Source organism: Camelus bactrianus, chromosome 2, assembly GCF_048773025.1.
Source record: "Camelus bactrianus isolate YW-2024 breed Bactrian camel chromosome 2, ASM4877302v1, whole genome shotgun sequence".
NCBI lineage: Eukaryota > Metazoa > Chordata > Mammalia > Artiodactyla > Camelidae > Camelus > Camelus bactrianus.
The window spans coordinates 96,219,608-96,246,802 of NC_133540.1; the positions used below are offsets into that span (position 1 = coordinate 96,219,608).

A 27,195-nucleotide genomic window follows, 5' to 3' on the forward strand; every position below is an offset into this window, starting at 1 on the left:
TCCCCAAATTTCCTAAGGCAATTTTTGAGTGCAAGAGTATCCATCACTGTCTCAACATCTTGGTTTCTTTTTCCTTTGTTAGGATGAAAGACTGGGTCGTGACAGTGAAATCCACAGGGAGCAGATGGAACGGCTAGTGCGGGAAGAGTTGGAACGCTGGGAATCCGATGATGCAGCTTCCCAAATAAGTCATGGTTTAGGCACACCCGTGGGACTCAATGGTCAGCCTCGTCCCAGAAGCTCCCGCCCTTCTTCCTCCCAGTCTACAGAAGGAATGGAAGGCGGAGGTGGAAACGGGAGTTCTAATATGCACGTGTAGGACATGTGTTAGTGTGTGTGTCCTTAGTAGGTGAGAAGGTGGCTGTCCCGAATTGCCATAACAAATACACTATTTATATGCCCTGACCACCGTATGATGCTGGTCTTTGTGACCAATCGTTAATTCTTCTGCACTTTAATTTATTTTAGCTAAAACTTTGCCCATGGATCAAAGATTTTTTTTCTTTTTCTCATATAAGAAATCTAGATGTAAATATTGAGTACAGGAAACAAAAAACTTTGTAAAATATATTGAGTGGTATGCCCCCTTCTACGGTGACTGTCTCCTCAGCTGACAATGAAGTAGCCTTTTAAAGCTAGCAAAGAACCGTCAAAAGGCTTCTGAGTTTTATTTCCAATCATAAAAATCAGTATTGTTCTTTTTGCCGAGTGTGAGAAGGGAAAATAGGGGCACTCCTTTCCACTCAGGCTGAGCTTGTGGGCTTAATACATAGCTTTCTTTTAAGAAAGGAGCCTTTTATTTCAACTACCTTCCTGGGGTACATTTTCCTAAAAGATGAGCTGGAAAAGAACCCCAAACCATAGAATGGGTATGTAGTCATTATGCTAGAATTTGTATGAATGGTTACGATAAATGTTGAACAAACAGTATGCTTTTTTGTTATTTTATCATATCTGATGCCTGTGAGTCTAACCATTTCACTTAATTTTTACACAATTTTCACTCTCATTTGACATAAGCTCTATGAAACCACCAAAGATCAATTATGGGTTAAAGTGGCATCTCTGACCAGAACATAGGAGAATTGGAAGGCGCCAAATCACTAAATTTGATTTTTTCTAATAATTAGTTTAGTATAAAGATTTACCCATATATTCTTTTTCCCATGTGGCTCAACTTACTTGCAACTAAATTTAATGTTGTAACTAATCTAGGAAGACCAACTTACTAACATTTTTAGTATGCACTGAAAGTTTTAACTCAGCAAATATGTTCATTTTAAGTAAAATTTTAAGGAAGTTTTGAAATTCATATAAAATATTATAAAACTAAAATTTGAGTTTTAGACTGTTTTAAGAATACAGAATTCAAACTCTTGAGCCTGCATTTCAAAACTAGAAATTATGACCTAAATGGAGCTCCATTTAATGAAAAGGAGTTTTGGGTATTGAAAGTTCAACCATTATCAGAAGGTATCAACCAAAGTTTGAGTTTGCATCAGTTTTGGTTTTGTTTTGTTTTCTTTTTTTTTTTTGGTTTTTTTTTTTGGTTAGGAGAGGGGTTTACCAAATTTATGGGGAACATAATTTTATTTCTCAACAAAAAAATAAAAATCTTATTTCTCAAAACTGTTGAGTAACCTGACCTTTTGAGAGCTAATGGGACAAGCAAGAGAGAAAGCAGTGCGGGTGAATAACTTCCACTTGGAGAACAAGAGAAGAGAGGCCTGTTTCTAATCCTATAGTTTAAACTCTCACAGTTGTTCGTGTAATTGATTAGAACGTCAGTCAAATCTTCAGTGAAAACGTGAGCAAACAAACCCTTCCAAGCTGGCTTCTGCAGAAGTGATATGCATGGGTTTCTGTAACCATTACTGCCCCTGGCTTCATCTCCATCTTTACTTTCTTTTGAATATGCTACATAGAGTTCTTTACTACTCGGTACTGACGTTTGCATTCCAGGGATATTGAGTATACATATTTATGTCTGTGTACCGTGTTGTTACATGTAAACAAACTTCAATTTGAAGTGCAGCCATTATGTGGTATCCATGTGTATTGACCAAGTGCCATATATCAATTATGGTCACTAGAAAGTCTTTTGATGATACTTATACTGTTTTTCATTTCACCTGTAAAATTTTGCCAAATTCTTTCTTTTTACCTGTATGTTACATATTTCTTTTCCTCCGTAGTCATGGAGCATTCCCTCCTCACCCCTCCCCTGTCATCTCCCCCTCTATACTCGTAAAGAGTATCGTCACATATGCAAGTCTCTCAACAATCGAGAACTTCATTAATGTGTAATACTGAGCACTTTACTTCTTAATAAAGACTTGATATAATAACAGATGTAAGAGTTGTCTATTTCTTAAGTAGAAGCAGGTGGGTCATTTGTCTTGTATCATGAGACTAGTAGTAAAGGCTGAGACTTTGAAAAAGGCATCTTCTCTTCATGTTCAAAAACAACGATCGACACATGACTTCTTTTGTGGTATGTACCTCTAGTAAGTTACTCTGATGATTCCATATTATTTCCAAGAGTACAGCCACCACATTGCACTCATACATTCCTGTAGTAAATAGTTGGCGCTAATATTTCTGCTATTTCAAAATCTTTTACATAATTCCCTTGTTGGCTTTTCATGAGTTCCTCAGTGGGTATATAACAAGAGCTGGAGTGCTGAGTCCCAGGTATATATTTAATTTTACCCAGAACTGTCAGGTTGCCCTCCTGAGTAACAGCACCAGTCTATAATTCACCAGTCTATAATTCCACTACATGCAGGAAAGTACTGGTTTTACCCCGACACTCATCAGCATTGGTACATTCTAGCTTCCCAATCTTTCTAATGGGATAGTTTTGAAGTGAGGTCTCATTTTATTTTGCATTTCTCTGATTCCTAATAAGGTTGAACATCATCTCATATAGTTGTTCAACATCTGAGTTTCCCTTTTTGTAAATTGCCTATTCAAATCTTTAAAGTATTACACTGTGATCTAATGGGGGAAACGTATTGCCTATTTTTCCACTAGCTCAAGGTCTTTTTTGTTGATTTGCAGAAGTTCTTTGTATGGCTTAAGTATTAATCCCTTATCCATTTTGGACTCTATTAATGTCTCTCATCCAACTGATAATTTTGTCAATGTTTCCTTAGTCTTCATATAGTAATGGCCATCAATTTTTTTGGCTTTATTGTGTTTGGATGTTTAAAAGAGACCTTTGTAAGGTCACAAACTTTTGTTTATTAAACTTACAGTTTTACTTTCACATTTAATACATCCCAAGAGTAACTTTACATAAGGTCCATAGATATTTTTCTCCGTATAATTAAGCTGGTTTTGTCAACACTGTCTATTAAATAAGTCATTTTTTCCTTACTAGTTATTAGTGTCACTGGTATAGTTCAGGTTCATGTATATTTGTGTCTATTTTTGAACTTTTTGGCCTCTTACACTGATCCATGAGTGTTCCTACACAACAGTTTTTATTATGACTTTGTAGTATGTCTTCCTGTGTGCTAAGGTCTTCGTATAAGTTCTCCTCTTTGGCTTTTTTTTTTTTTTTTTCCCAAAATCGACTAGGCTATTTTTGTGAACCATTATTTCTCCATATAAATGTTAGAACAAGTTTGATGGGTTCCTGGGTGTGAGGGTTGAGGGGCAGAGGAGGGGGAAAAGTCCTGCTGAAATTTAATTGGAATTGCATTGAATTTACTGATTGGTCTGGGCAGAACTGACATCTCTACAACACCAGAAACATAACTGTTTCATTTGTTCAGAGCTGCCTTAATGTCCTTAAGCGTTTCACTAAATTTCCTAAAGATTTTGTCGTTCTTTAATATGGTTTTATTGTTACTATGAATAGTATCTCCCATTATATCTTCTAGTTCATTATGGCTGAGATAAAGGAAAATTACTAATTTTTATAAGTGAATCTTACATATATCACACTTGTTGAACTCCTTTTCTAGCTCTAACAGTTTCTGCATTGATTCTTTGGGTTTTCTATGTGGAAAACCAGATTATTTGTAAATAAGAACAGCACTGTGTTAAGAGACCAGCAGTAATAGTAGACACGCTTGTCTTGTTTCTGGCCTTAATGGGAATATGTTTTAGCTTGTGTTCCTCTAAAAGAAAAGCCAAGGGCTTGAGTTCAGCTGGTTTACTTGGGAGGTGATACTAGGAAACGGGCATAGGAAAGAGTGAGCCAGGGAAGGAGGACATTCCAGGGGACAGGTGTTAGCGCAGGTGCCTCCTGGCAGCAGCAGCTCAGCTCCACCCCCGAGAACACTACGGAATGCCTCCACGATTCCCAGCCTGAAGAACATAAGCCTGGGGGCATTCCCCCCCGCCAGCCTGGATCCCTACTAGGTGAGGGGCGCCCTTGGGGTGTTAACACCCCCTGCACTTTCAGGCTACACTTACACTCAGGCTGAGCCGATTCCTTCAGCTCTGGAGAAGGCCCTACAGCAGAAAAGTGAAGAGGTTTGTGGTGCAGGCTTGAGATGGATGCTGTCAAGATGATCTGAGCACCTGCGGAACTGTCCACCACAGCCAGTGGAACAGAGGTGCAGAGAAGCCAGGACTCAGAGCCCAACAGCATCTACTTTTCCACACCCTGCACCACTCTGATCCACTCATGCCCACGTTGTGTGCACTCTTGACTTTGAGGGAGGCCAGCTGTAATCTCCAGATACAGGAGGGCAGTGGAACTAGCTAGTCCCCGTCGCTGCTGCTGCTCACATCCCCATAATGCCTCTCACCTCTCTCTTCTATCACCCTTTCTAGAGTTCTCGTTCTTGGCCAGAACTTCAGCTGTACCAGGTTGCTTGCCTGGCACAATGATCCACACCTACAGTGCTGAGGGCACAAAGCCCTTGGTTCCCTGGTCCTTTATCAGGCTTCCCATTTTTTATGACCACTAAGCACGGAAACACCAAGCTACCTCCGTGAATTCCCTGCCCCTTATGCAGCTGTCAAATCTTGCCTCTCCTAACAGAGATGACAATGTAATAACTGCTTTTCTTGCCTGCTGTTCCACCACGTGCGGAACTGGAAGTGACTAGTGGCAGACACAGGTTCATGTTCAGTGGACCGTTTGCTGTATTCCCAGGTGAAAATGTACCCCCACTCTTGAGGATCCAGGAACTCTCATTCAGCAGGACCTAAAGCTGCAGAGGCAGGAAGCACGTTCAGCAAATGGGTTAATGGGAATGACATTGAGGCCACCCTTACTTGGCACGTGGACCTGTGTATTCTAACTCGGGAACAGGCACTCTTGGTTTAATGCAGGGGTCTGCAAACTTTCCATAAAGGGCCAGAGAGTGAATATTTTAGGCTTTATGGGCCATAACGGTCTCTTTCGCCCTGATTTTGCCAACATAATGCAGAAGCAGCCACAGACAGTACAAACTTGAATGAGCCTAGCTATGTTCCAATAAAGTTTTATTTATAAAAGGAACAGGCAGTGGGCTGAATCTGGCCTGCAAACCATAGTTTACCCGTCCCTGGTTTAATGTATAAAACACATTCTGGAGGATGGCACTCCAGTCCCTGCTGAGGATGTCACGCATGAACTGGCGCTGGCATGATGCTAATAACCACTGAGATGCCTGAGGGATGTAACAGGAAGCGCTAAAACGTAGTGAGTGCATCCTATGAGCCAGGTACTTTCAGCCACTTTACATGCATTACCTTATTGAGTCTTCATTATCTCCACCAAGGTAGAGGCCAGGAGGATCCCTGTTTTATGGACCAGAAAGATACAAACTAAGCTAAGTTAATCAAGTCCGTGGACCTGGTAAACGAAGGATGACAAAGGAGGAAGAGGGGAAATATTTGCCTGAGTAACTAACTGTAGGGATACAAAGGCCCCGTATTCACCTCCAGGTTCCTAAAACCCTTTTAGGTACAACTCTCTAGCTTCTGTTGAAGCCACTGTCCCTATCCTGGCTTTCTGCACATGTTTCAGAAATGAACCCCACCCAACCCAGACTGGGTACTCGTTCTACAATAGCATGTTCCAGCTCTCAGCAAGGAAACAATGTGTGTGGCCTTTGGCTGGTCACAGTCTCTGAATCTCAAGTTTCCTCACCTGCAAAATGAGACAGAATAGCTTGAGATTTTCCAAGGCAGAAGACTGCCAAGTACTTAATAATTGAGACGATGCGTCAGGTTTACTGCTTGGCAAAGAAAAAAGGCCAAACTGAGAGGCCACATCCTCACTTGGGTCAGAGCAGCACCACGTTCAACTGTCATGATCGGAGACCCATACATGCTGTTCTGTGGGGTTGCCAGGTAAAAGAATGATTCTGAAAGTTTAAAAAGGTTTGAAGATCTGGTGCGCGATGTTAACGAGCTCACTTAGTTCTAAATATAATGATTCTGTATTATGAATAACTGTATGGAACCAAACTGGATAACCTAGAGGAGATGGACAAGTTTCTGGACACATACAGTCCACCAAGACTGAATCAAGAAGAAACTGACCACTTGAACAAACCTATCACTAGAAATGAAATCGAATTAGCAATAAAAAACCTCCCCACAAATAAAAGTCCAGGACCGGATGGCTTCACCGGAGAATTCTACCAAACATACAAAGAAGAACTCATACCAGTCCTCCTCAAACTATTCCAGAAGATTGAAAAAGAGGCAGTACTCCCAAACTCATTCTATGAAGCTACCATCACCCTGATACCAAAACCAGGCAAAGACACCACCAAAAAAGAGAATTACAGACCAATATCACTGATGAACATAGATGCAAAAATCCTTATCAAAACGCTAGCAAATAGAATCCAACAGCACATAAAAAAGATTATACATCGTGATCAAGTGGGGTTCATCCCAGGGACACAAGGATGGTTCAACATACGCAAATCAATCAATGTAATACACCACATCAACAAGAGAAGGGACAAAAACCACATGATCATCTCAATAGATGCAGAAAAAGCTTTTGATAAAATTCAATACCCATTTATGATAAAAAACTCACCAAAGTGGGTATAGAGGCAACATATCTCAACATAATAAAAGCTATATATGACAAACCTACAGCCAGCATAGTACTCAACGGTGAAAAACTCAAAAGCTTCCCACTAAAATCTGGGACAAGACAAGGCTGCCCACTATCACCACTCCTATTCAACATAGTCTTGGAAGTCCTAGCCACAGCAATCAGGCAAGAGAGAGAAATAAAGGGATCCAGATTGGAAAAGAAGAGGTAAAAGTGTCAGTATAAGCAGATGACATGATACTATATACAGAAAACCCTAAAGAGTCCACACAAAAACTACTAGAGCTGATCGAAGAATTCAGCAAGGTAGCAGGTTGCAAGATTAACGTTCAAAAATCAGTTGCATTTCTTTACACTAACGACGAATCAACAGAAAAAGAAAGTAAAGAAACAATCCCCTTTAAAATAGCACCCAAAGTAATAAAATACCTAGGAGTAAATCTAACCAAGGAGGTGAAAGACTTATACATGGAAAACAATAAAACACTGATGAAGAAAATTAAAGAAGACTTTAAAAAATGGAAAGACATCCCATGCTTCTGGATTGGAAGAATCAATATTGTTAAAATGGTCATACTGCCCAAGGCAATCTACAGATTTAATGCAATCCCTATCAAATTACCTAGGACATATTTCACAGAACTAGAACAAATCATAATAAAATTTATATGGAACCACGAAAGACCTGGAATTGCCAAAGCATTACTGAAGAAAAAGAAAGAGGCTGGAGGAATAACTCCCCCAGACTTCAGACAATACTATAGAGCTACAGTAATCAAGACAGCATGGTATTGGTACAAAAACAGACATATAGACCAATGGAACAGAATAGAGAGCCCAGAAATGAACCCACAAACTTTTGGTCAACTAATCTTCGACAAAGGAGGCAAGAATATACAATGGAATAAAGACAGTCTCTTCAGCAAACGGTGTTGGGAAAACTAGACAGCAGCATGTAAATCAATGAAGCTAGAACACTCCCTTACACCATACATAAAAATAAACTCAAAATGTATCAAAGACTTAAACATAAGACAAGATACAATAAACCTCCTAGAAGAAAATATAGGCAAAACATCTAACAATACATCTCAAAAATGTTCTCCTAGAACAGTCTACCCAAGCAATAGAAATAAAAGCAAGAATAAACAAATGGGACCTAATGAAAATTACAAGCTTCTGCACAGCAAAGGAAACCATAAGTAAAACAAAACGACAACCTACGGAATGGGAGAAAATTTTTGCAAATGAAACTGACAAAGGTTTGATCTCCAGAATATAAGCAGCTCACACGATTTAATAAGAAAAAAACAAACAACCCAATCCAAAAATGGACAGAAGACCTAAACAAGCAGTTCTCCAAGGAAGAAATACAAATGATCAATAGGCACATGAAAAAATGCTCAATATCACTAATAATCAGAGAAATGCAAATCAAAACTACAATGAGGTATCACCTCACACCAGTCAGAATGGCCATCATTCAAAAGTCCACAAATGACAAATGCTGGAGAGGCTGTGGAGAAAGGAGAACCCTCCTACACTGCTGGTGGGAATGCAGTTTGGTGCAGCCACTGTGGAAAACAGTATGGAGATTCCTCAAAAGACTAGGAATAGACTTACCATATGACCCAGGAATTCCACTCCTGGGTATATATCCAGAAGGGACCCTACTTCAGGATGACACCTGCACCCCAATGTTCATAGCAGCACTATTTACAATAGCCAAGACATGGAAACAGCCTAAATGTCCATCAACGGATGACTAGATAAGGAAGATGTGGTATATGGAATACTATTCAGCCATAAAAACTGACAACATAATGCCACTTGCAGCAACATGGATGTTCCTGGAGAATGTCATTCTAAGTGAAGTAAGCCAGAAAGAGAAAGAAAAATACCATATGAGATCGCTCATATGTGGAATCTAAAAACAAAAAACAAAAATACAAAACAGAAACAGACTCATACACATAGAATACAAACTTGTGGTTGCCAGGGGGATAGGGGGTGGGAAGGGACTGGGATTTCAAAATGTAGAACAGATAAACAAGATTGTACTGTGCAGCACAGGGACATATATACAGGATCTTGTGGTGGCTCACAGCGAAAGAGAATGTGACAATTAATGTATGTATATTCATGTATAACTGAAAAATTGTGCTCTACACTGGAATTTGACACAACATTGTAAAATGACTATAACTCAATAAAAAAATGTTTATATAAAATAAATAAATAAAAAATTGGTAATAAATAAATAAATAAAATGATTCTGGTACTTATGTGGATACAAAATAGATGCTGAGCATGCACAAGGTGCTTGGTTCAATTCACAGTACCTTCATGTGAAAAAAAAAGAGGGAGAGAGAAGGAAAAAAAAGAAAAAGCAAAAGAAACCAAAATAGATGGCTTTGAACACAACTGTTAAACAGTGGCTGGATCAAGGTCGAATCATAATGAATGTACGTTAAATGGTCTTAACTGTTTATTCCAACCCTCAATCAGTATTTGCCAAAGGATCACCTGGAATTTCCAGGTCTATTCCTCAGAGATTCTAAGTCAACAGGGGACAAAAAACAATAGGTTTCCTTCCTCTTTTCCTCTCTTACATAAGCATCCCAGATGATCTTGATTCCTATCAGGCAAGCTTGGGAAACCCCACCCTAGGTAACATCAAAAAATGTGGAAGTTCACAGTCTAGAAAGTGAGTCTGATTTCGAATGTAAGTATTTTATGTTCATACTGCTTAGAGGGGACAAAAACATTACAAGTCAACATGTGAGTCGACCACTTTTTTTTTTTAATGTGTGTATAAAGAGACAGAAGGCCAGGAGGTATACCAAGACGGTAGCTTTGTTTGGTGGGGTTCCAGGTTTTCTTTTTGGGGGGATCTTCATTCCACTGAGGATAAACAGAAAGCTTTGAGAGTGAGGTGGGGACACTGATTGTCTCCTGCACTGTCTTGGTGAAGATGAGCTATTGCAACTATTCAGGTTAGCTTGACAAATTCCTATGGATGTAGCAGACATCGTTTGAATTAGTCTTTAATCGTCAGGAACAGGTGAATGTTAGCTACTATTTATACTCCTTCAGTTGCTCTTGTGGGGCTTTCAAAGAAGAGTGCGAGAAGACTGTCGCTATGAAGGGCTCCGTGGCGAGGTGGATGAGGCTGAGGGATGGAGGGAGGAAGGAAGGAAGGAAGGAAAAGAAAGGAGGCTATTCATGGGCCCAACAGCTTGGCTTCTTTTATCTTAAACCAAAGTAATTTATTTATCTTCTCCATCATTAATTAGTTCTTCTGACATCCAAGAAGATGACAGCAAAATTCAAAAGAATACAGATCTATTTTGAAGTAAATTTCTATAAACTAAAATTCTCCTTTCTACTTTATAGGACTTACAAGTTTACTTACACTTTTTAAAGTGTTCCTAAACTTAAAAATGGTTAAGATGGTAAATTTTATGTTACTTATTTCTTACCATGATAATTTTAAAAAGAATTATGTATAAAAACAATTGAAATACAAAGGGAGGATAAGTGTGATAAGATATATTTAAATTCTTATATTCTTATTCATTTTAAAAGTAAGTGTTAAGGCTTTATTGTTTCTTAAGTATATTTTGTGTATAAAGGATAAATATATATTCCTCTCTGCATATACACAGAGAACTGTGTAATATATTTCTTTGTGTGTAAGGAAGAGTACATACAGAGAACTATGAGTAAGCCAGGGTTATGTAAAAAGAAGGAACTGTACCAAGAACAGGAAAAACTCATGAACCCTGATGGTCACGAAGTAATCAGGTAGAAAGAGGGTGTGATAATTTGTTACAAGATGAAGCATTAGTCAAATATCATCAAACAAAGGAAGAAGTTCCTTAAAGTCCAAAGATGAAAACAGAACACTATGTCCTTGGATTGATGTTGCAACAAGGCAGGGCACCCACTGACCCTAAATGACATTCCAAGATGACCAGTCACAGCGGGTCTACATTCTGGTTCCTCAGTTCACTCAATTCCTATAATACTGAAAAGTATTTACTTTCAAAAAAGGAATAAATGAAATGGGATCTCCTAAACCATATTCTAGAACAATAAAAGAGCATTAGTGGAAAAGTGAAACCTAAATAAAGTGTACAGTTTAACAGTAATGTAGCCACGTTAATTTCTTAGTTTTGACATGTACCGTGGTACATAAAATACTAACATTGAAGGAAGCTGGGCAAAGGCTATACTTTCCACATGATTTTTGCAACTTTTCTATACATCTAAAATTATTCCAAAATGCATAGTTTATTAAAGGGGGTGGGGAGCTTCATTCAGGATGTACCTACACACATAGGAACACAAAACTGAGCTGTAGGGATGTTCTGACAATAGCAACAGAGGGGAGTATACAAGAGTCATTGCAAACATAACCCAGAGAGAAGGGAGGAAGAAGTGACTGGAAGAGGAGCTGGGGGTGGCGTGCTGGGCGGGCATTCGGGAGGGCAGCACTCATAATGTCCTATTTTTTTTGACCTGGATTGGTGGCTGCACAGGTGTGTCCCTTTTATAATTCACTGGACTGTACTTTTTCCCTACATTACCCTTCAGTAAAAAAGAAGTTTAAATACACTTCACTATTACTGGTAAAGGTTAGAATGAAGAGAAGCTGTGTAAATAAATGAGATGCATATGGAGGGAAGAAAAAACCTGTAAAGGGCCAGTTATAACAATAACTATATAATACGTGTGAGATGTGCAGAGCTGGGAAGGATCTCGGAAATTATCAAATCCTGCCGTGGACAGTTCTTCATGCAGGTAGCCCTGGAGATCCTGATGCTGAGAGGCTCATGGGGCCCAGACGCCTGTATCTGAGCAAAATTCCTCAGGAGATTATGATGCACACCCAGATTACCAGTCCCGGCCCTCTAGACCTGTAGTCCACAGCCCAGCTGAGGCCCCTGTGATACTCTCATTCCCCCAGAGGGAAACCGCAGTGAGGTCGAATAACCTTAAAAGGCTTATCAAAGCTTTTTCTAGCATAATGGCTTTTTAACTCCATAAATAACACTGGGTTTTCCCAACATGGTTTGGATTTCATGCTTTCACAAAAACATCAATACATTTATTAGTATTTATTAAATAATGGCAGATCATTGATTCATATAATATTGAAGCCGGAAGACAACTAACCCACCTATTCTTTTTAAAGGTGAGGAAATCAATGCCAGAGACATGAATAACTTGTCACAAGTTTCTAGAACTCAATTCTTTTTCAGGGCAATAAGTTAAACTAGATTTCTTCCCCATGGTTACTCTCTGACTGGATGAACTAACACTACATAATAGCACTAGTTTATGACCTGGGTTCTTTCGTGTAGAATTTAGTTCATTGTGATTTCTATAAATGTTTCTGTTAAAACTAATTCTTGTTGAACAATAGCATGATGGCAAGTGAAAAGAAGACAACCAACAAAACTTCACTGAATACTGAAGTCAAGGTGCTCCCTTTTTAATGTGGGGTAAATTGTGTAAATCAAAGAGGAATTTAAGAAAATTTTTTTAGAAGTAACAATTTTAGGTAGGCAATTGTAAGGAAGATAACAATCATGCAAGCCAAGGCTACGTGATTCTTCCACAGGCCCCAAGGTGAGAGATCGATGCCCTGGTTTGCCAAAAATTCTTCGCCAGTACATCTGAAATTCAATAGGAAAAGAATATGACTTCATTCTTAGCATCTGTCAAATTTTACTTAATATAGTCACTGTTCCTTAAAGAAGCATATAGGTTACCAAGTCTTAAATAAATATCCCTTTATTTATAATAGGAAACAGTCATTGATACTTACAATTCTGCTAGACACCATGAAGCAACCTGCATATAACAGTTGAGTTAATCCTGAAAATAACCCTATGGGGTGGACATTATACACATTTAAAAGATGAGGAGACTAAGGTTTCCGGAACTTGGCCAAGTTCACAGACTCACACTTTGAACCAAGCTACCAGCCTCTCCAAATTCACTTGTTTTCAAGTCTGCGGTGCTGCTCACGTCAAAGAGCAGAAACATGTATTGAGTAATTTTCACTCAAAATGACAGGGAAAACTGCAGCTTTAGCAAATGAGATCCAAGGCCCTGATAAAGATGATCGGCACTCTTTGTAGAGCTCATTACACACATCAGCCACACAAAAGCACTCAGGCTGAGAATTCGGAAACGAGGCGAAAAGGTGAGTATGGGCTTCCTGCCAGAGCTGCCCTGTCAGCTCTCCCACCAAGCCTGGCATGAGCATCGCAGACACTGGGCCACAGGACGTCACCAGGAGGCCCAGTTGCCAGTTAAGTGTTCGCGGGAGCAGGAGAAGGGCAAGACGGAGCAGCCTCGCCACAGGCCAGAAAAGCAGCTGGTACTAAAAATAAAACCACATTTTATTGCCTGGTATCATTTTTGTGTGACTCTTGGAATTTAGCAGTTCCAAAAAAAAAGGTTGTACCCAGATCAAAAGAAAGGCAGTGGGTGGGATAAAGGAAGCTTCTCTTCACAGAGGTTTTTCTGGCAATACTTCAAAATAGCCATTTGTCCTGTTATATTAAGAATATTCTACTTGAATATTCATGAGATTTAGGATAGTAGCATTTTCTTTTCTCTCATTAATTAATGTATTAAAAATCGCACCATGAACAACAATCACCAAAAAGGAAAATGTTGATTTTAAAACAACACCTCTAATTTTATTATAATCTACATTTTTGTTTTATGGATATTATACCAAAAAAAAAAAAAGGATTTCCTTTTCAGCTTACTGAAATATGTATTTCTCTCTTTAGAGGATACACCCTTTGCTGGGTCAGTTTTGAAAAAAAAAACAACTGTGCAGACTTTGATTTCATGTTTCCTAAATGCAAGAGGAAGAGGCAAGTACCAGGACTGTGGCAGGAAAATGCTCACTCCCTTTCTGTTCCTCTGCCCTTTCAGCTCTTCCTGTGGGCCACGGGTTGGGCTTGCAGGAATCCCTAAGTTCATGGATCCACACCCTTCAAATAATCCATACAGTTCCAATACTGCTAAGGCCTTGCTATGATGTCAAAGCAGCTCATTTCAAACTCAGATGTTCTGAAAAAACAGAAACTCAAACCCACAATCTTAGCAGCAAGAGGATCTTTTAAAAAGGCCCCAAACAAACAAGTAACACAAAAGAAACATTTCTCCAACTAAAATATGATGTTGACCGTAATAGAATACCTCGGAGTTGTAGGACACTTTCATGTGCACAACTCACTTTAGAGATGAGAAAATTTAGGCTCAGAGAAGTCAGTGTCCCTGAAAGGACTCCCCAGCTCTAAGCCTGGTGGGGTTTCTGCATCACATCTCAACAGTAAGCAAACCCACTACGACGATGAACGCAAGAACGCAAACTTACATCGCAAAGCTACAGCTACTGTTTGCTGTTACATTGAGTCCTGGGCAGAAGTTTTGTCCCAGAAATTCATTGTGCTGCAAAGCCTGTAACACAAGGAGGAGCAGGGCAGGGAAAATAGTTTTACATTTCAAAAAGTTTCCAAAGAAGTATCACAACCCCATCCTCTGAATTTAATCTTCATTGTTATTTCTCAAAAATAAAAACCAAGCTTCATGTTCACTGTCTTTGTCACACCAAAGCAGCTAAAATTATTTTCCCTGGCAATCAAGAGGCCCAGGGTTAAGATTTTGGCTTCTAATACAAAGGGAGTTAAGTATTTGGCCAAGAGGGGAGACCTCTGGTTCTGTTCCCCATAGTCCTTTCCTTTTTCTCTCCCCAGTGTGATGACCCCAGAAACACTGTAATTAAAATGATACAGTGGTACTCAATGACAATTGGTAATTTATAGTAAGAATCTTTTGTATTGCTCTTGTTTATTCTCATCAAACCCAGTTCTCACAACATTGTAAAATGATTATAAATCAATAAAAAATGTTAAAAAAAAAAAAAAACCCAGTTCTAATTCTTGGGAGTTAGAGACATTTATACTACATTAAGGCATGGTTTTCTCTGGAGTTGATTAGCTGTCTAAAGCCAATAGTGGCTATGAGAATTACATGGTCTTCGTTTTTCTTCTAATTTTCCTTTCGATTTAAAATACGTATTCTAGGCTCCCATCCTCTCATTAATTTCCTTACTGAACTGAAACACTGTTATTTTTTCACATCAATTAGTCGCTCTTTCTCCTTCACCATGAGTTATCTCCCCACCCATTACCTTCCTCCAATAACCGGGTGACTGGGGAGATGCCCAGTGATTCCCAAGGTGACCCAAGGCTTAATAACATGAAACTCTACTTCATTCTCGGAAAACCTGCACAGCTCGTGGCTGGGGACGTGAGGTGGTTAGTCGTTATTTTGGCCGTTCCCAACACGGGAACAATGAACTGGTCACAGTGACAAGAAGAACGTACCGTATAGCCATATCGAGGAATGCTGAAGTACTGAAGCCACGAGAGCCAAGGTGCAATGGTTCTGAGATTCACCAACAGCCCTGAAAATATCTACAAAAAGCAAATTCCAAGAATCAGAACTGGTGAAGTGATTTCATGAAGAATTCTAGCAAGCACCCTCCTTAAGTCCCCACAGCCTTGTAACCACTTCTGCCAAGGCCAACTCTTTCTTGAAATTCTGTCCACTACCCTGGAGATGTAGCATACCCTCTTGGTATGTGTATACCTCTCGAGAGCTGGGGCTGTTTAAGATTCTAAAGGAGTGACAATATATCTATAATATAAATTTCATTTAATTGGGAGATCTTTAATTGCTGAGGCTTTCACTTTCTCTGTAACTGCACACAATGGAAGGTCAGTATGTACTGACTGTTCCAGTGATACAACCACTGTATGTTCCCACCAGTAAACATACCAGAACATACCCTGAGCATCTCATGCCCCTATTTCCATAACACAGTAATATTTATTTACAAGGGTTTGCACTCTATCTCTGCATGGTGTTAGGAATAATTTGGGGTTCAGAATGCATGCTTAAAATAACCCAAAGCCTGGAACTGATACATAGCATAATGTGGTAAAGCAAAGCATAAAACATGATCAGTATCTTCATTTAAAGCTACAAAAAAGCAGTATTGCGATGGAGATGAAGGATCACTCCAGCAAGAGAAGGCTACATAAGAAGAGGTTCACATAAAACTTTTCCTAACTGGCACAAGGCATGCTGGCATGGGCGTAACAATGACAATATTCCTGGTGTGACTACAGATTTTTAAGCTTGACCCAACCTAGTGCTTAATACATAATGCACAGCATTGCTGAGTAAAGTACAGTCTTATAACTGATTTTTAAAGTTCTACATACAAACCCTTAAATAACAATAAATCAAAGCATCTAATAATATCAAACAAAACATTTTTATATTTGAACAACATCTTATTTATTGAATGACATTATAGAAAATACACATGAAGCTTATCATTTTCTCAATAATGTTTAGATTCGTAGCTTTCAAACTCAGAAATGGAAGAATTAAACTTTGGTAAGAGTCTGTGCTAATTACCTATCAGTTAAATATATGTGATCTTACCCTAGCAGAAAAGGTATGTGTATTAAGTAAATAGGCTACACATTCCTGTTTGCTCAGTGTTGGTGGGAAATGTGGTAGCTGGTTCCCTTCACTTGCAGATTCACTTCTGTGTTCACAAAACTTAGGACCATGTGAGGTTAGGATTAAGTAAATGTTTAAAAAAGGTAAGCAGAAATATATTGATATAAGGGAATGTCAGGAACCCAGAAAGGAGGGGTCCTAGTACTGGAATTTTTCAGTATTTTTTTAAACACTCCTTTTCAAAATACAAGAGAGACCCAAGACAGACCCATGCCATATACTGCTCTATTCTCATGCAGTTTAGCTTCTCCCTTGGAGAGCAGCAGATTCAACCCAACCAGCTGCTGGCGAAACAAGCCAGCAGTCCTCTCACATCAGCACAAAACTCAGACAATGAACCTGTCATTTTAAAACCTGTTTACAATTTGAAAAAGCAAAATTTTTCTGGTTTTTAAAGTTCCAATTTATCAAGCTTTCACGATATGTCACTGAGAGGTATATTTTAAAAGCTCATCTGTAATGACACATTGACTAAGATTATAATAACCATGTTAGAACAGTAGCAAAAAAGGCTGGATAAGATCAAGAAAGAGCTGGTACGTTCCCTAATAATATAAGCTATACTTCAGTATAGGGCTTCCTGACAGCAGGAAACCTCAAAGCAGATTTTACATGACAGGTGAATCTGCAGAAAGGAATGAGGAAAAATAATTACATCTCAGGGAAGCACAGTTCCTACTCACCATCATAAACACAAAACAGATGGTCATGAGAAGTGTTGCTACGGAGACCACGCTCTGACCTGCTGCTATGGCCAGTGCCATAGAACTGGCCGCATACGCCACCATCATCAGGGTAAACATCATGATAAAGAAGGCCTCCACCACTGGTTTCAGTCCTTAGTCAGGAAGAAAAGAGGGGGTTAATCCAACAGCCTAGGTCACTGTCTATCAGGGATTGTTTATTATGTAAATAACACCATAATATTTTGAGAAACCAGTATCAGAATGAAATAAAATTTCATCCTCTATCCAACCAACCTGTGTCACCAATTTCACTGTTTTCCCCGATATAACTGTACCAAGTTATACGGTTTTCTTTTTCACACTCACTGCATAAGCATGGAAGGCTCTGGCTTCTTTGTTTGTAATTAACAACTTCTGAGTGCCTGAGATGGAGAGCTGCAGGCAACACAACTGGACACAATTCTTCTGCCTCCTCTTCTCACGAGGAAACTTGCCAAGAGCACACTCATTTTCCCCAGACATCACCCCATTACTCACTGTTTGCTGTAACTGCGTTACTGAAGATACCGGGAAGGTCAGGACTACCTGACCTCCCAGTGGTTTTAACGTCTGGGGGAGTGTATCCATAATTCAAGTCTCCCAAGACAAATCACCCTACAACTCTGAGATTGAGGATGGGGTTAAATTAAGCTTCATAAAACTGCTTTATAAACTAAAATGGGCTAACATTATGGGTCATACAAAAATTTGCAGATTTTGCAAGAGCCATAAGAATACTATAGAGTAGATAGGAATTTGAGGACCTAGGTTCTATGCCTAATTCTTTATGACACATCTCTTATTTGTAAAATGGAAGTTTAAACTCAATCAGTAATGCTTTGTCAAAAAAACTATATTTTGGGGGGAGTGTGTGTGTGACATATATGGAAATTCTGATGTAATGAGCCTGGGGTATAGCCTCAACATAATGCATAAATCAATCTGTCTACATCTATCAAACAAATACTTTTATTAAACCAGTAAGCTCCAGAAGTCACCATCTTTCACTGTCTTTGTACACATACACAAATAAAAAAGAAATAGATAAGTAATAAATACCCCAGCTCCAGCCTCCTCCAACACAGGGTCAAATAGTTTTATGAATAATTTCCATGTTGTATATGACACACAGTATCCCTATAAAATACAGTTTTATAAACAGTTTTAAAAGCTACTTTGGGAAAAGTCTTGACAAAAATCCCCTCCGAGAACAGTTATTTGAGAGCATACATAATGACTGGATGCTTCCTTTCTCATGGCTTTCTTTACCGTTTTGAGAACCAAAGCCCGCTTGCAAAAAGTCCCCTCATCTCCAAGACTAAAGACACATACCTTCTGTCCCGTGGCTTACCTAACATGAAGTACGTTATACAAGTAAATATGATGCTTGGCAACATCCTCATAGGTAGAAAATCAGACAACAGTTTTCCAAAGAAATAAGATGACACTCTGTAGTATCCACTGATATATTCATGTCTAAAAGCAAAAATTCATATCACACACCCTCCATTAGTTTAAGAAGGCACAGACCAGAAGATTAAACCACCTGCTATACAGACTTCTGCTGCCCCCAGGGGTCTAACAACTACAGCTTCCACATCCACGAGGCCCACCCACCACCCTTCATCCCTGTCGGCATCTTTTTCTTTTTTAATTGAAGTACAGTCAGTTACAGTGTGTCAATTTCTGGTGTACAGCACAATGTCCCAGTCATGCATATACAAACATATATTTGTTTTCATATTCTTTTTCGTTAAAAGTTATTACAAGACATTGAACATAGTTCCCTGTGCTCTACAGCAGAAAGTTTTTTAAAAATCTATTTTTATACATAGTGGCTAACACTTGTAAATCTCAAACTCCCAAATTTATCCCTTCCCATCCCCTTCTTGTCAGCATCTTAAGTGTGCGCCTCCTCTGAGCCCCACAAAGCTCTGGGCAGTGACTCCTCGTCTCACTATCGAACTCCCTCCCGATGCGCCCAGTCTGCATCCTGAACACCCGCTCCAGGTGGGCAGGCTCTGCATCTCCTCCCTGTCCCAGCACCAGCTCTCCTTGAAGGCCAACACTTCTCTAGCTGAGCTTGGTGGGCGGAGGGGCTTTTCTCTCCCTACTTCTAATCATGAAGAAGGTGGCGTTGCTCTTCCCTGAGCCTCAAGTGCAGCTCTGGACCACTGACCTCGTTTTACTTCTCCCACTCTCATGATAAAAAAAAGGAAAATGGCGCTTCTTTCCGTGATCATGACTGCCAACCACGCACCCATCAGCTACCAAATCCTACTCTCTCCCCTCTGAAGTTCTAGATCCCTCCTCTTCCTGAGGGCTTCCTCCTGTAATTTCAAATTATTCCATCAATATCTTCATTCTTTCTCTAAGGATTCCTTTCCTCAACATGTAAATATGTAAGTCTCTTTCAACTTTGAAAAACACAAACAAAACAGCCCATCTTTATTTTAAGGCTGCCTTCTGGCTTCTTCCATTCGCCCTTCCGTCGTGGGCTAACCTTCTTGCTCAACTTTACCTCCTCCTTTGAATTTACTGTTCAATCCGCTCCCTTCTCTCTACCAAGCCCCTTGTGAAGGTCATCATGGCTTCTTATTTGCTAAAAACAAAAGATCCCTTGCAGCCTCTTTACTGCTTGCTTTCTTTGCAGCACTTGGATTTGCAGGCTCTGCTCTAATCTTGAAACTCCTTTTTCCCTTGGTATCAGGCCCCACATGCTCAAGATTTTCCTCCCTGGCTCTGGTTGCTCTTTTTCAATCAACATGGATAATCCCCAGGAACCCAGGCACAGCCTAATTCAGGATGTGACCAGCTTGACCAACAGTGCCCTTCCTGAAACAGAGACCCACTCACATGAAGAGCTTCTTCTCGACCACCAGGAGCTCCACGGCCGACACACTGCTGAAACACTGGTTGGTTGTCAAGAAGAAGAGCACCCCGGCTCTGTGATGAGAGAAGGGGAACAAAGGCATTGCCATCGATTAAACAGTCTTAAATCATCTCTCTACCTGCAAAACTCTTCCCTCAAATGATATCTTAACATATGACACACACAAAAAAATACATGTTCTGGTTAAAATGGAGGGAAATATGAACCCCATTAGGTCTCCCCCAACCCCTGCATCTCCAGAGTAGTACCCTTGGGGCTCCATATATCACAGCTTGAAATTCACAGTCCTGGGTTGCTATGGATTGAACTGGATTCTCTCAAAACTCCTGTGCGGAAGCCCTAACCTTCAATGCAGTGATACTTAGAGATGGTGTCTTTGGGAGGTTGTTAGGTTTAGACGAGGTCACGAGGGTGGGGCCCCACAATGAATTAGTGCCCTTAGAATAGAAGGGAGAGTCACCAGAGCTCTTGCTCTGCCGTCCAAGGACTCAGCAAGGAGGAGCAAATTAGAAGAGGGCCCTCTTCAGAACCCAACCTTGTTGGCAACCTGACCTCCAGAACTGCAGAAGTATATTTCTGTGCTTTAAGCCGCCCAGTCTGTGATTCTCTGGCACAGTCTGTGGACCAAGCTGATGATTAAACAGACCATAAAAATACTATCACCTTGGATTTTAACTAACAAACCTCTAAGTACTGTGCCTAATGTATGAACAGAGAAACAGTGAGCCAAATAAAGCTTGCCAAGGTTAAAAACCTCTGTTAGCCACTTTTTTAAAAGTTGAATAAAGAAGAAACAAAGACAGAAGGAGGCAAGAGAAAGACAGTGGAGGGAAACCTCAACTGACACCTCACTGTACAGATCCACCTCACAACCATCAGAACAGCCTTGGTGTTCTCCTTGAAAACTCATTGCCAACAGGGTTTCTTCCCAGTGGGCTCAAAAAAGAAAACAAAGGAATGCTCATAAAGGAAAAATTAATCTGTGCACCTGTAAGAAAAGGAAGATTATTAATGCTTCTCTCTCAGTAAAATAACTGAAGTTCGAAAAGGAAAAGTACTCAGTTAATCTACACTTTGAGAGAAAAATGATTTCTATGAATGCACGCCAACATTCCTGAAACAGTGTCGGGCTTTCCTTCCTAACCAAACAGTTCAATTGACATTGAGGATGTGAGTTGGAACTGAAAGAGATAAAGTGGCATGTCACTTAAATGACACACATGTAAGAGAATTTAAAAAATGTAAACCCAAAGTGTGTAAATGTCCAAAAGAAGAGTCCATAGATACTTGGTAATTGTATTTAACACTCCCCCAAGTAAAGGAGTTAGGGAACAGGCTGTTTTAAAAGTGAATGTTTATGCAATAATGAATAAATGGAAAACACCCAGGCCTACACACAAGCACCAATGCTACTTTCTGCACACAAATAAGCCTAATATCAATGTGAAAGCTAATTTCAGAAATGTGGGGCAATTCGGCTCAACATGTTAAGTCTTACATCTAACAGTACAATAATGTTCCTAATGATTTTAAACCTGGAGATAGTGAAATTCCCTCTAAATCATAAGATAATTTATTTTATAGTAAAGAGTTTTTATTGATAAAGAATTTGATGTATTCTAGTACTTTCCAAGGTGGTAATTCATGTCGGTAGTGTCTACTTATGGATCATAAAAATTCTTTAAATACCTTTTCTTTTAATAGACGTTAATCTGTTTAACTCTCATCTCCTCAGTTTTATAAGGTGTCGTTAGGTCAAAGAAGCTGTCATTCTACCCATGATTATACAGGTTAGGGAAAGAGCAAAGAAAGCATCTCTCTGGAATAATTCATTCTTCAAAAAGAGAACCAAACCACACTGGCCTCCAGAGCAATTTCAAATGATTTAAAAAAAAAAAATTGGTGGCAAGCTTACGTCAAAAATAAAAATGAAAATAACTCCAATGCTCTATTTCTCCAGAAAACATGTGAAGAAACAGCTCACACTCTTCTTTATTTCTCTGGAGTCTTCTACCAAGAGCTTGGATGAACAGATCTCCAGTTCCTCTCTAAAATTCCAGTTGAGGGCAGGTTTCCCAATAGCTTTTCCCAAATGCTTCCCTCAGCACAGAATACCCACAGCTCTAGATCCTGTGGTACATACTCTGTGATTCAAGAAAATATGGCATCTACAAAGGGTACAATCGGGCAATTCCTAGCAAGTTTGGAATTAAGCCAGAGAGCAACTCTGCCCTCGGGGAAGGTGAAAAGAAAAAGCAATGACATAACTCCGGGGGAAAAAGCCCCAGTAACTGTCTCACCATATGATCCCACACAGGAGATACCTTACTCCACCTGAATGAGAACTGACTTCTATGTTTCCTCTTTCTTTCACAAACAATCCCCCTTTCCAGACAAAATAGATTCAACTTAAGGTGCCACAACTCCACCGAGCAGTGAGATGGGGGGCTAACACCACCCCTACTCTGGCGGGGAGGGTAACCTGAGACCCCAGGTGTACAGCGTGGGGGACACTGCCAGGCCCAGGGCAGTTCTCAATACACAAAGCCAAGGAGAAGTCAGCAGCTCCCACATTGCTCAGCACCTCCGTTCAGAGCATGCTACAGCCATTACAAAGTCTCATCAGGAAACAAGTTTTATGGGCATGGTATGACTGAAACCAGGTAAGGAAAATTAACTTAAGTACTAACCATACAACAGTTAGAAAAAACTGACTCCCAACCACCTCCCCATGTCAAACAAATCAAAAATTAAAAAGGAAATTGACTCACAGGCAACAAAAGAAAAATATAGATAAAATGAGCTATGTCAAATTAAAAATAGATAAACTGGGCTATGTCAAACTTCAAAACTTTTGTGCATCAAAGGACGTTACCAACAGAGTGAAAAAACAATCCACAGAATGGCAGAAAATATTTGCAAATTTATATCTGATAAGGGGTTAATACCTAGAATATATAAAGAAGTTTCACAGCTCAACAATTTTTTTAATCCAATTGGGAAATGAGTAAAGAATTTCAATAGATATTCTTCCAAAGAAGATACACAAATGAACAATATGTACATGAAAAGATGCTCAATGATAATCATTAGGGAAATACAAATCAAAACCACAATGAGATACCACTTCACTCCAATTAGGGTGGCTATTACATACATACATATATATATGTATATATATGAAACAAAAACAGGAAAAACCAGAAAATAATAAGTGTGGCAAGGTTCAGGAGAAACTGAAACCCTGTGCACTTGTGGCAGAAATGCAAAATGGTGCAGCTGCTGTAAAAGATAGGATGGCAGTTCCTCAAAGAATCAACAGAATTACTAAATGATCCAAAAATCCCACTTCTGGGTATATACTCAAAAGAACTGAAAGCAAGGATTCAAACAGGTATTATTTGTGTACTCATGTTCCTAGCAGCATTATTCACAACAGCCAAAAGGTAGAAACAAGTGTCCATAGACAGATAAACTTATGGACAACATGTGGCCTATCCATACAGTGAAATAGTATTCAGCCTTGAAAAATAAAAATTTCTGACACATGCTCCAACATGGATGAACCTTGAAGATACTACGCTAAGGAAAACAAGCCAGTCACCAAAGGACAAATACTCTATGAGTCCACTTATATGAGGTACCTAGAATAGTTAAAACCAGAGACAAAGTATAATGGTGGTTTCCAGGGGCTGGGGAAAGGAGGAATGGGGTGTTGGTGTCCAATGGGTACAGAGATTCAGTTTGGGAAGATGGAAAAAGTTCCAGGGCTGGATGGTGGGGATGGTTGCACAATAATGTGAATGTGATTAATGCCACTGAATTATACACTTAAAGTTGGTTTACAGGGTAAATTTTATGTTCTGTGTATTTTAACCATTGTATATATACACATGAATATGAAAACTAACTCCTCCATTTGGCTTTCAATTCATTTACTTATCCTACTGCTCAATTTACCCTGTGCTTGTCTCAAATTCATATTTTTAATGGATTTTCAAAAGCTTAGAAAAAAAAGTAATAGCACTTTCTCAAAATCAGGACCCAAATTTACTCACCTGTTCTGGATTCCTGTAGGATCATGTTTCAGGTCATAGAAAATGGCACCTATAACCAGTCCCAGGATGGCTGTTACAATGATCTTTTCCAAAAAAAAAAAAAAAAAAGAGAGAGTTTCAATTAAAGGTAAAAACTTAACAAACCATTTAGTATTCAAATGTATCTGGCTCCACAATCAAATCCCTCCACTGATGTAGATATTTTAAATGGCCTTGCCAGAGTCTTTGTGAAAACAGAAAGCAATGCATGTTATTTAGACTGCTTTTTAAATTAAAATAAAACAATTCATCTGTGTGCTGGGAAGACTGACAAGAGAACAAAAGAGAAAAGCCAAGATTCCTCCCAGTGCTTGACCAGGCACCGCCAGTTCATGGTCCAGTTCAGGCTATGGGGACTGGAAAGGCCATATAGTGTCGCAGAACAACACAAGTACCTAGCAAAGTAGTCTGGGGTATAAAATAAAGTCCAAATGGCTCAGAGCTCTGGCCTGAACTCTTAACCTTTGTGCCAGTGAACATGCACAGTTTGATATTTCAAGAGGTTCCAGTAAAAACAGGATATCTTTACTCTTAACATGAAAAATAAATAAAAATTTAAAAAAATTTAAAGCACGCATGAAAAAATTCTAACAATGGAATTTTGCACAATAAGGAAGTAGGGGTAAGCTGGGGCCCACCCATCTGACCTGGGGACAGTCTATGCCTGTGCTGGAAAAGTGCATTGTCACTGTCACCAAAGCATTCAGCCAGCTGTCTCTGAGGACACCCAAGTGCTTCAATTACCAATGCTCCTGTCACTGCCTTTCCAGCAACCTCAGTCCATAGGGCCTACAGTCAACAGCAGAACTTAGCTGCCCATTCTCTGCTACTCTCACCAACCTTCACTCACTCAGTCTCTTTGATGACTCCTAAGAAGACTAGATGAACATCACTTCTGTTTTTAAGACTGATAAAATGTCTCTTAAGAACACTTCTATAAGCGAAGGGTTAAGGGTTATATTATACTTTATTCAAGGAAATTCTACTTATTGTACTTTTAAATTAAATTTTATTAAATATATTAAATATAAATATATAAGAAATGATAATCTTAAAAAAATACAATATCCCACCATGTATCTTGGAATCTCCAAAGTTAAAAAAACAAAACAAAACAAAACAAAACAACAACTCATTACTACAACTGTTCAATAGTATTAAAACTTGTAAAATAACTTATAAAGATACTTTTGGCTGAAGCAAACAAAACTGGAAAACAGGATCATGATCTGTGAAGACTAGTTTGTGAAGATCAGAGTCTGGAAAAAGTATGATTAGAGATGTCCTTAAAAAAATGCCTAAAAAGACAGTCAGATATTTGAAAAAAATCTATTACCCTGGCATATATTAATTAGCTTAAAAATATAAATAATAATGACTCCATCAGCACGCGTGCCTGCACACGTGTACAAGCCCATGCTTTCACACCGTATAACTCTAAGAATATTCAGACTTTTAAAACTGGACACTCCACATGCTTTGTTTCTTTTGCATTCAAACTTGGTAACTTACATTAACAGACTGTCAGGACTATTATTAAGATGCTTCCTAAGGGTTTCAAAGTTCTAAAAGTATCTTCAAAGAAAAATTTTAAACACATTGACAAAATGATCAATCTCACAATTTTGTCATGCTTTTATAAAGTGTGCCTATTTATACCTTCTTGCATTAAGGCAAAGAAAATAAACAGGAAAACTAAACATTGCTCACTGGAGCAAAGACATCCTATCTACAAGTTCTGTGCACTTGGCTTCTTCTGAACAAAAGGGAGAGAAAAAAGAAATTCCCTAAATATGTCATTCTGTCTTTGTTCAAATGTGTTTACCAACATTTTCTCAAGGTGAATTCTGAAGGATGTTTATGGCCATCACTGAAAAAATTAATCCACAGTCAAATGTTAAACGTGCTAATAGAAACAATGAATCTCCAAGAACTATGATAAGGTTTTCCAAATTGATTGTACAGTCAGAAAAACTTTGGCACACTAAATGGACATTAAATCTTCCTATACAGATAATCCATTCATTCCAAGACCTTCCAAAGATAACCTCTGGTTAAATGCATTTTCAGAGGCAAAGTCTGACTTACGTAAATGACTAGTTCAAACCTAATTATGGCTATAAGACTAGCTGTACAAGGCTTGTCAACAGGAAGCCATAAAACATTTTAATAGCTCCACATTTAAACACTTAGAGCAGTAAAAGACACATTCACAAGATTAAAAAACCCTAAATTAAAAGTCACCAAGCTATGGCCCCCAGGCCAAACAGGGCCTCTCCCCTATTTCTGGTCAGCCCATGAGCTAAGAACACTTTTTACCATTTTTTTAATGGTTGGGAAAAAAGCAACAAGAATAATATTTCTTGCCCCATGAAATTTATATACAATTTAAATTTCAGTGTCCATGAATAAAGTTTTATTGGAACACAGCATGTTCCCTTCTTTTAATGTATTATTTTTGGCTGCTTTCTTGCTAAAATGGCAGAAATGACTACCTGAGACAAAGACCACTGACCTACAGAGCCTTGAGTATTTACTCTCTGACCTTTTACAGAAAAGGTTGCCTACCCCTGTCTTAAGCTAACATTCTAGTATTGACATATCTGAAAAAGAGTTTCCCCGCTACAGGCAGATACCCAGGGAGACGTAAGGCTCTGTCCTTGTCCTGTGAGATTGCCACTGCCCTGAACATAGCTGGGATTCCTCTTGAGCTCACTGAGGAGGCAAGTAAGCTGAACACGCAACCTGGAGGCACGAGGCCTGTTTGCATCTGTGAAGGAAGGCTAGCACCGAAAGATGCAGAAAGCTGGTGTCCTGTTAGAAACA

At 39.2% G+C, this 27,195-nt stretch overlaps 2 protein-coding genes across 10 annotated transcripts in view; one reads left to right on the forward strand and one right to left on the reverse strand.

Moving 5' to 3' along the window:
- The window catches only part of PKD2 (polycystin 2, transient receptor potential cation channel), a 50,470-nt gene extending 48,120 nt beyond the window's left edge, over nt 1-2,350 (forward strand). For both annotated transcript variants that reach the window (XM_074347053.1, XM_010966139.3), the window contains exon 15: nt 83-2,350. In XM_074347053.1, coding sequence (XP_074203154.1) covers nt 83-319 — 237 coding nt within the window. In that variant the 3' untranslated portion in view covers nt 320-2,350. The remainder of the gene's footprint in view (nt 1-82) is intronic.
- Nucleotides 2,351-12,503: 10,153 nt separating this feature from the next.
- The window catches only part of ABCG2 (ATP binding cassette subfamily G member 2 (JR blood group)), a 124,120-nt gene continuing 109,428 nt past the window's right edge, over nt 12,504-27,195 (reverse strand). For all 8 annotated transcript variants that reach the window (XM_074347075.1, XM_045524921.2, XM_074347096.1 and 5 more), the window contains 7 exons: nt 24,331-24,413; nt 20,236-20,325; nt 18,731-18,855; nt 17,338-17,492; nt 15,445-15,534; nt 14,433-14,515; nt 12,504-12,708 (listed from right to left, as the gene is read on the reverse strand). In XM_074347075.1, coding sequence (XP_074203176.1) covers nt 12,561-12,708; nt 14,433-14,515; nt 15,445-15,534; nt 17,338-17,492; nt 18,731-18,855; nt 20,236-20,325; nt 24,331-24,413 — 774 coding nt within the window. In that variant the 3' untranslated portion in view covers nt 12,504-12,560. The remainder of the gene's footprint in view (nt 12,709-14,432; nt 14,516-15,444; nt 15,535-17,337; nt 17,493-18,730; nt 18,856-20,235; nt 20,326-24,330; nt 24,414-27,195) is intronic.